Source organism: Poecilia mexicana, unplaced genomic scaffold (genome assembly GCF_051168715.1).
Source record: "Poecilia mexicana isolate PSO_F unplaced genomic scaffold, ASM5116871v1 scaffold_18, whole genome shotgun sequence".
Lineage (NCBI taxonomy): Eukaryota > Metazoa > Chordata > Actinopteri > Cyprinodontiformes > Poeciliidae > Poecilia > Poecilia mexicana.
In genome coordinates this window covers 23402979-23413297 of record NW_028263387.1, presented here as the reverse complement: position 1 = coordinate 23413297, position 10319 = coordinate 23402979, and the positions used below count along the sequence as shown (strand labels likewise).

The 10319-nt window shown below is 35.2% G+C and overlaps 1 protein-coding gene across 5 annotated transcripts; it reads right to left on the bottom strand.

Moving 5' to 3' along the window:
• Nucleotides 1-1366: 1366 nt before the first annotated feature.
• On the bottom strand, nt 1367-5265 carry LOC148154234 (programmed cell death 1 ligand 1-like). 5 transcript variants are annotated; one of them, XM_088015135.1, is made up of 6 exons: nt 5157-5265; nt 3911-4051; nt 3694-3743; nt 3219-3581; nt 2525-2774; nt 2261-2400 (listed from the first exon to the last, which is right to left on the bottom strand). In XM_088015135.1, exons 3-5 carry the CDS (start codon nt 3740-3742, stop codon nt 2551-2553), a joined length of 636 nt encoding a protein of 211 aa, XP_087871261.1. In that variant the 5' UTR covers nt 3743; nt 3911-4051; nt 5157-5265; the 3' UTR covers nt 2261-2400; nt 2525-2550. The 5 variants fall into 5 exon arrangements, with proteins under 5 accessions (XP_087871264.1, XP_087871265.1, XP_087871261.1 ...); XM_088015136.1 differs by having other exon boundaries at nt 2261-2397; XM_088015137.1 differs by having other exon boundaries at nt 3219-3578.
• Between the last annotated feature and the right edge of the window lie 5054 nt (nt 5266-10319).

Here is a 10319-nt window from a genome sequence, read left to right as displayed (position 1 = left end):
GGTGTTTTGCGCATCATGGGCATGTTCAATTTTATAGGAAAATTCATTCCCAATCTGAGTGCAAAGATGACAAACATTCGCAGTCTCTTGTACAATGATAATCAATTCCAGTGCACAGAAGTTCATGAACAAGAGTGGAAGGAACTGAAAAAATATTTGACTACAGAACCAGTACTTACCTTTTACGATCCATCTAAGAAAATTAAACTGTCTACAGATGCCTCAAAAGATGGACTTGGAGCAGTTCTTCTTCAAGCTGAAGATGAACAATGGAAGCCTGTGGCTTATGTGTCCAGAGCCATGACCAAAGCTGAATGCAGATATGCTCAAATAGAAAAAGAATGCTTGAGGCTGGCTTATGGACTAGAAAGGTTTCATAACTATGTGTATGGTCTACCATCTTTTGTAGCTGAAACAGATCACCGACCCTTGGTTGCCATCATAAAAAAACATCTGAATGAGATTTCACCAAGGATTCAGAGGCTTATGATGAAGATGCAAAGGTATGATTTTACACTGATTTACACTCCAGGAAAACATCTGATTCTTGCTGATGCTCTGTCTAGAGCTCCTATAGACAATGGTGTGAGTTCAACTGAAGAGAATATTCAGCGTCATGTGAACATGGTGTCCACTGTGTTGCCTGTGTCAGATAGCAAGTTGAAGCAAATAGTTGAGGCAACAGCTAAAGACAGTTACAGTTGGTCATGCAGAATTTGGATGAAGGCTGGCCAATAGGCTCATGTTCACAGTTTTTCAAAGTTAAAGCTGATCTAAGTGTTGTGAATGGACTGTTACTGAAAAACAACAGAATTGTGATTCCACAAGTATTAAGACAGGATATTCTACAACGGATACATGAGGGTCACCTAGGCATTGAAAAATGTAAAAGAAGAGCTAGAGAATCTGTTTTCTGGCCTGGACTAAATAAGGACATTGAGACCCTAATCAGTAAATGTGAAACATGTCAGACATTTAGAAATAAACAGAGTAAAGAACCTATGATAATGACTGACATTCCAACATCACCATGGCTGAAAGTAGGACTGGATTTGTTTCATTTTAAAGGAAAAAACTATTTAGTGATCATTGATTACTTTTCAAACTATCCTGAAATGGCTCTATTAGCTAATATGTCATCAAACTGTGTCATAACACATGCTAAATCAATCTTTGCAAGACATGGCATTCCACATATTGTGTTGAGTGACAATGGACCATGTTTTAGTAGCAGAGAATGGCAAGAGTTTACAGAACATTATGACTTTAAACATGTAACATCAAGTCCACATTACGCACAGTCGAACGGAAAAGCTGAGAAAGGAGTTCATATTCTTAAGCAACTTCTGAAGAAAGCTGCAGATAATAACTCTGACCCATATTTAGCTTTATTAAGCTACAGATCTTCACCTTTGCAATGTGGATTTTCACCTGCTGAACTCTTGATGAATCGAAAGATTCGTACAACTTTGCCAAGTTATGATAGTAATGAACAAAGTGCAAAGAAATCATCAAAGTTGGAGTACAAGTTACGAAAGCAGAAAGTAAAACAAAAGTCATATTATGACAGATCAACTAAGATTCTACCTCCACTGTCATACAAGGATCCTGTAAGGATTCAGGATGATGAGGGATGGAATACTAAAGCAACTATTCTGCAGGAAGTAGCTCCACGTTCATTTGAAGTAAAAACTGAAGATGGACAAGTTCTGAGACGAAATCGGCGCAGTTTGTTAAAAACTCCATTAGAGCCTGTTGTTGAGTCAAGTGAAGTTTCTAAGGACTCCCAGAGTAATATTATGACTGTGACAGTCTTGGGGACAACCTACCTGTGTTAAGAAGATCTACCAGAGTGGTGAAAAAACCTGACAGACTGAACTTATAAATAAAAAAAAAAAAGTTGAAATGTCTATTTTGTAATTGATGTTTTTAATGTGTTAAGTATAGCTATGTGGTAACTGTTTCATGCAATGTATGTTGTTCTTTGATAGGATTATTTTTGTAACAATCTTACTTTAAAGAAAGGAGGATGTCATGATTGAATGAATTATGTTTATGTCCACTAGGTGGCAAGCATGAGTTCACGTGAATGTATAAATGTAGAGAATGGAACAATAGAAGTAGATGTGACACACCTGTGAACAAGCTGTGTGAACAGACCTCTAAAAGATGCTTTAACAAAAGTATCTGAGCATTATACAACGTCTGGTCTTTATCAAGCACGAATACGACAAATGTGATTAGTTTTATGTTTCTTCCTAAAATAAATAATCAATATTATAATTATAACAGTCAGAGCTGCTGGTGCTATCTGTCCCAGAATAATGAAGATGATGATCCTTCCTCTCTCTGGTTCTGGAGTCAAAGTTGGTCTCTGTGTTTGGATCTGATCAGCAGCTGCTGGAGAGAAACCAGAAATATTTAATGATGAAAACTGAGGATTCATTTAGAAGATGAAGAAGTTGGTTCATCAACACAGGAATCAAGATTTTATCAAAGGAAAATTATTTATATTGTTTCTCACCATTAACTTTGAGGTAACATCCTCAGTCAATTCACTAGAAAAGTTCTGGATCCATGTTTGATCAGTAAAACTGTGATTAGAGCTGCAGCTGCTGCTGCTGTCAGTCCCAGTGAAACATAGAGGCCGATCCGTCCTCGACTGTCTGAGGCTGGATCTTTATTGTCTGTTTCTGAATCTTTTTTATCTGTTGCTGTATCTTTTCTATCGACTGTTGGATCTTCTTTCCAATGTTGAATGATTCCAGAAGAAGCTAAAAAGAACAAAAATAGGAACCGACTGAAATGAAAGTGTTTTGTGCATCATTAGACGTCTGGTCAGAAAAAGTGATGTTCATGGTTTTATTTTGTGTTTACCTTTGAATTTTAGAGAAAGCAACAGACAGACAAAATCTCTGTTGCTTTCTCTAAAACAAAAGAAACAAGCATTTGGTTCTTAACTATGATATATTTCTAACTCAAGAAATAGAGATGATTCATACTACTCTTTTCTTTGAAACAAAAGTCTTCCTTTTATTGAAGGTTATAGTGAACAATCAGAAATTTAACAGAAATAAAAAGATGAACTATTTCTGAGCTAAATGGCACAAGAGCAGCACATTCTCAACAGATTAACAGAAAAATATGAAACTTTCCTTCAGTTTATCATCTTCACTGCATTTATATTTTGAGGATTAAATGTTGAAGTCCAAACTCACCAGTAACTTTGAGTCGACATCTTCCAGAGTTGAATCCATAATCTGTCATCACGTCACACAGATACAGACCAGAGTCTTCAGTCCTCAGTCTGGACACATGGAGTCTGATTCGTCCTTCTCTGAGGACGTCTTTGTCACTCTGGACTCGTCCTGAAAACTGATCATCCTGAGACTCTGGAAACTCAACACCTTCATGGACCTGATATAGAACTAAAACTCCATGATCCGTGTTCGCTTCACAGTAGATGAACAGATTCTTCCAGGATGTGTGAGTCCTGGTGGTGAAGGTCCACTCCAGAGTGATGCTGTGGTTCTCCTCTGCCTCATAGCTGCTCTGGGTCACATTCACTACAAATGTTGCTGCTGAGGAGACAGAGAGGGAAAGAGAGGAGCAGACACACTGAGAACTGGAACATGGGAGTCTTTCAGCTCCATCTAGAGAGCTTTCTGTCACAAAGACAAGATGGAGACTGACCACAGAGACATGAGCTGAGGATGAGGAGCAGCAGGGAGATCATCTTCATCCTGAGAGAGGAAGAGGAGGAGGAGAGGCAGCAGATTGTCATAAACAATATCACTCAGTACGAGGAACATCTGCTGATGCAGATTTAATATATTTAATTATTTAGCAACATTTAGAAATATAAAGTGAAGAACAGTTTTCTGGTGGTTTTCTCTGAACTTCATCTCACCGTTACACTGAGTAGAAAAATCTGGCTTAAAAAAATCTAGATGAATAAACATCAGTGAAGTGGTGAAGAACATCAGGACAGATGTTTGATCAAAACTTTCTGTTGTATTTCATCAGCACTGAAGAAAAGTTGAGTTTATTGCTGAAAGACAAAACAGAGAAAAGATCCATGTTATTACTGCCACCTGGTGGTGATAAATAAACATCAGCAGAAAATCAAGAAAACGTCATATCTTGCATCTTCTGCCTGCTCCTTTTCAAATAGATAATGTGAAATTGAATGTCAGTTGGGCATAATTTGTTTCCATTTTTATTTTTATTTGCATTTTTGTTAGTTCAAAATAAATAAATAAACAAAGAAATTAATAAATTAATAATTTATAATATATGTTATAATTAATACAATGAAATCTGGAAATGCACTAAAATAGATTGTTTTATTTTTATCTTTCTGATAAAAATAAATAATCATTACTGAATATTTTTAGTTCTACTGTTAAATAATCAAATTTCTGGTAGATTATTAAATATTTATATATTTAGCTTCATTTATATGGAGTGGCATCGCTGTCTTGAATGGAGATAAATAATTATTTAGAAACATGATTGTTGAGTTCAGGTTTGATAAAACTGTCATTCAGGAATTAAATTATTTGACCAATAAATGGAGGCAAGTATTTAACTCCATCCACATTCATTTTAAAGCTTCACTGCTTTAAGTTGTTATTCTTCATTACTTCACCAACAGTGCAGAGAGCTTCCAACTGTTTCATTATAAATTAGAGCTGAATTAAGAAAACAAATATTTTCTGATTTTCAAGAGATTACATTTCATCTTCATGAGAGACATGAAGATGACTCTTCATGTTATTTCCAATATGTTACTTGGAAAAAACAGATTGTGTTGAACCTTCCTGCATAAAGGCTTTTATTGTTTAATGTGAAATCAGATTTCCATTAAATTAGTTTTGTGCAAAGTAAGTTTTGCTTTTATTGTCTAATTGTTTCTATTATTGTCTGTGGTTCTCAGCTTCTCCAGATGTCTCTCAGAAACCAGAAAGTCAATTTATTATTTTAAATCTCTGGTAAAACAACAAAATCCAAATTTTTACTATTTTAACAGGTTGTAATGTGTCAACAACACTAATCATTATCAAGCCTTTAAATGTCTTAACATTTTTATCTTAAACAGTAGAAAGAGTCAGAATAAAAACAAAAGAACAATAAAACAGAAGAAACTGACTCACCTGGTGGCTGTGGATAAAACCTGTGGAGTATGTGGGTCTTTCTACTTGTGCTTTTTGCTGTTCACTGGACAGTTCTGGGTGTTGAATGGTTTTAAACATCATGGAGGAGGTGGAGTCACTAGCTGAACAAGTTGAGACTAAGGTAGGATACTTTCATTGTACTTGGTTCTGGTCTGGCCTGTCAGACTACATTCCTTGACAAAGAAACTGAAAATCCCCTCATGCTTTCTCTTTCTCTCTGTGGTTGATCAAAGAGCCTCATACATCACACACACATTCCAACTTTTCATATTTAGACCATTCAGACTATTATTACATTAGTTAATGCATTTCAGGATTTATTGTTTTCACAAAATTCTAAACACATTTTCAGCCACTAAAGCAGATTTTACACTTTGATTCATCTCTGAACTTTATTATGAACCACTGAAGGTAAAAGGTTAACATTATTAAAGCCCAGATGTCAGAAATTAAACAAAAATAACTCATAGACCTTTAATCTAATATTATGACCATTAACCAGTTAAAGGTTCAAACAGGTTTAGAAGATTCCCATCAGTAACAAACACAAATCAGCCAAATAAGGAGAATAACAGCCTGACAGATTATTAATGCATGAAAACTTCATGCAGTGAAACACAGAAGACCAACATAAAATGAAAAATCTTCAATTTGACCCTTAAACTGATACAAATACATAAAAATAAAACATGTATTTGTCATGAACTGTGATAGAGAGGTGGAGAGGAAAAGACTGAGGACCCAGGTTGAAATGAAGAAATGAAGATTTTAATGGTAATCCAGAAAACAAAGTCAGAAAATCCTGGCAGCACAGAGAGAATAGAAGGATAAGGCTCAACAACTGGTAGCAGCATAATGATGGACAGAAACAACAGCCAGACTACAACTAGACATACTACAAGAATCCGACAAAGAGGTGACATTAAACACACAGAGGGTAAATCAGGGAAAGAGAAACAACTGGGAACAATCAAGGGTAAGACAGGACAACACAGAGACTCAGAGAAACAGAACCTAAAATAAACACACAGAAAACTCAAATCCTCACAGTAATATTTTATTAATGATGGAAAGTAAAATAATGTCATAGGGCATTGGAGAGGCTAATATTTAATAAGATAAAATAAAACTTAATAAAAAAAAACAAAATTAACATACATTAAAGATAATTACTGAAGCTTAATTAAAAGTCCATCATGGCTGCTACTACATCAGAGAACAAAACATTTAACTGTTTGTCTATTTAATGAAAAATGTTTTTTCCTCTTTCACACTGATGATGTGACTGAATTTAACTCTTCAAACTGAAACAAAAACATTCCTGCAGTCATTCAGCGTAACTGCTGTCATGATGAATGACTGTAGGAATGTGACATTTGTGACAGGTTTGTTCTGTTGGTTTTGTTCTGAGCAATACATAAGTTTTAGCTTTAAGGACTCTATACAGAGCTATTGTTCGTGTTGGTTGTGGACAGAGCCAGTCCCTAAACCTAAAACTTATTTATTACTCAGAACAAAACCAACAGAACAAACCAGTCCCCTCTGATTGGTTCCTACAGGTTGAGCTACTCAGGTAACAGTAAATAAATATAATATATTTACAGTAAATGTATATATAATAAAAGCTCAGCTCTGTTCTGGTTCAGTATCTCTGCAAATTCTCATTTTACTGATAAATTATTTAATCTTGGAAAAATAAAGATTAAAATCAATTCTGCATTATATTTAAAGAATAACTTTTTCAATAATTTATTGCTCTTTAATTCATTGATGATTTACTGTATGGAGGTCTAGAAATGCAAACATTAACTCAGTCTGTTCATTAATAAAGAACATTTAATCCAACAAACTTTAGCAGCTCATCCAAAATGTAATTAATATATTTAACACATCCAAAAACTAGAATATTGCGTAAAAGTGCAATATTTCTTGCCAGTAATTTCAGAAAGTGAAATTGTCATTTTATAGAGATTTGTTACACACAGAGTAAAATATTCCGAACTTTTATTTTTTGGAAATCCTTTAGTTCAGTGTGTAAGAAAATTTGAATATGTAATTAGATCAATCATAAACAGATGTTTCAATCACAAATGTTGAATTCTTATAGGTTTCTTTTCTATGCACTCAATACTTGGCTGAGTCTCCTCTGGTATAAATTACTGCATTAATGCATCGTGACATGGAGCCAATCAGCCTGTGATACTGAGTCTAATGGAGTTAAGCTACCATATGCTTTGATACAAAACTCTGTGAACAACCAACTTCTTCAGGAATAATTTTTTGTTTCTTTCCCTCCTTGTGACAAAAAATCCTAAAGATGTTGATTACATATAACTTACAAGAAAAATATGACTGAATATTTGCTGCAGTTTTTTTTCTTGGTTTTCTGTCTGTAGAAATACTTGGCGGTAGAATGTAATTTTATGACATTCAGATTTTTTTCTAATTCTAAACTGTTTTCAAATTACAGATTACCTGCTGATTTTTATCCACAGTTTGTTCTGAGTTTTTATTCTCTGTTCACTTGGTCACTGCAGCATCAGGTCTTTACACATTTCACATTTCTGTAGCTTCTTATAAAAGATAAACTGAAGCTGCTGTAAACGTCCTCCTGTAATGGAAACCTGGACTTGAAGTTAGAAACAATTGGTCAAATTTGCCATTTCTGAAGAAAAGCTTTCACTGAAGATTGGAGTTTTTGTGCTTCATGTCACCTAAATGTAAATTTGGAATGTTTGAAAAAGACGTTTGATGAGTTAACAGGAAACAAATGTCTGACAGGTTGATTCCCCTTCAGCAGCTTGTGACACTGCCAACATTCATTTAATGTTTATCTCTGTTATCTGATCTGAGTCAAACTGAATGAAGCATCAGGATGAAGCTGCTGATCATCTGATCAGCTTAGAGCGCCACCAGCTGTGTGACGTCAGAGTTTCGCTTTTGGTCAAAGTTGTGTTTTTGTTTGTTTGATCAACCCTGCTAAATAAATGTGGACCTAAAACTTTAAATCATAATAAGTGAAATTTATCATGTTCAGAATAAAAAACTAATTTCTTAAAAACTGAACCAAACCATGACAGAGTCTGCTCTGTGTCACATTTCTGTTTAGTTTTTCTGCTCCTTTCTGATGCTTCACCTCAGTTAGAGTCAGATCAGGTCACATGATCCTCAGATTCTGGATCAGAACCAAGAACCTCACCAGATGTTCTGATGATCAACTGCAGATCAGCAGCAACTCCAGCCTCAATTCCTCCAACATCATGATCTGTAATTTGAATAGTTTGCATTCAGTTTGCACGAGAGGAAAATTTGCATGTTTTAGAAAGGAAAGAACAGAGGATGTATTAAACCTTCCACATACAGACGAGTGTAAAACCAAGGAAAAACACTGCTGCACCTATTCAGTCACATGTATGTAGTCCACTTCTTATTTATATTTATATATTTTAGGGAGAGCAACAAAAGTCATTGCTGATGCAAAAGCATCTCACCTGGTATTTAGAGAAAATGAACTGGACTGCTGCTTAATGGACCAGAGTTCTGCTTTCAGATTAAAATAAATTCTCCAGTTCATCTGGACACCAAGACACCAGGGTCTGGAGGAGGAGTGGACATAAATAAACCACATTGCTTGAAGTGGTTTAAGCCACTTAACCCAAACCAGCAGATGACAAGGTTTGGGTCACCTTGTCATCTACTGGTTCTGGTCCACTGGGTTCTGAAGTCCAAAGTCATTATAGCCATGTACCAGGAAGCTCTAGAGCAGTAGGCTCTGCTGACAAGTTGTCCATAGAAGCTGATTTTATTTCCCAGTATGTACTGACCCAAACTTCCAGAATAAGTGGGATGTGGGCAACAAAAGCAACAAAAACTTGTTCAATGTACCATCAATCTGCCACCAAAGTCCCATGACCTTTAACCTCAAATAAAATCTTTGAGCTGTTCTCAAGAGGAAGATGAGACCCAGAGAGGCAGATGGATGGAAGAAATGCTGCACCTTTATGTAATATTCTAGTTTTTTACATGCACAAATATTAAATCAATAGAAAATAAACTGTGGATGAATTGATTCATGTTAAGCTTTGAAGGTTCAGTAATTAAAACACTGACTTGGTATTTATGTTTCTTGATCTCCACACAGTAAATCATGAATTAAACTATTTAGTAATAAATGATGCAAAATGATCTTAATATCAAAAAGTTCTTCTTTATATAAAATGATGATTTGATGTAAATATTTTGGTCCCAACATAATTAATGTGATTTTCCAGGATGACATTATTTACCATTAAAACATGTCAGTGTTTATTTACAGAGATCTGCTGAACCACAGAGCTGAGATGTTATTATATACTTTACACACAGTTTGATTTCCTGTAACTCAGGTTAAGGTTAACCTGAGTTACAGGAAATGTAACTCTGGAGATGACAATCAGAGGAAGCAGCAGGTCCGGTTCTGTTAGTGAGGTGGATCATCATTAGTTCTGGTTCTGATCAATAAAGAAGTTTGTCCAGGAAGTGGTTCTGCCAACATGAACAGTCACATTAATAAATTGCCCTGAGAAACGAGAGACGATTTTGTTTGTGAGAAACTTGACCTGCGTTGCATCGACAGTGTGAAAGAGAAAGTGGACATCAGAGCTGCTCTTTGTTTAAAAATGGAGGAATAATGTTTACTGATGTAGCAGCAGCTGTTCAACCTCTTCAGTAAAAAACACTTTAGTGTTTATTTCCTTTATTTAGTTATAATTGAGCTAATTTAGTATTACCCTCTCTAGTTCTCTACAGTCATGGCCAAAAGTTTTGAGAATGATCCGTGAGATTACAACAGGCTATTAGCCCTGAGCTTTGCTGCTCAGGGCTAATGAAAAACTATGTAGCCAAAAATGGAATCTCTGAATCTAAATGTAATTTATTTTGCACAAGACTAATTTAATGGAAATCTGACTTCACATTAAACAATAGAAGGCTTTATGCAGGAAGGTTCAACAATCTGCTATTTCCAAATATCACACAGGATGTTTGTCATAATGCCGAAATTTTCTTTTGACAATCAGAAAATATTTGTTTTCTTAATTCAGTTCTAGATTGATATGAATCAGTTTCTGTAATCAGAATCTTTCTGCACTTTGGATGATCAAG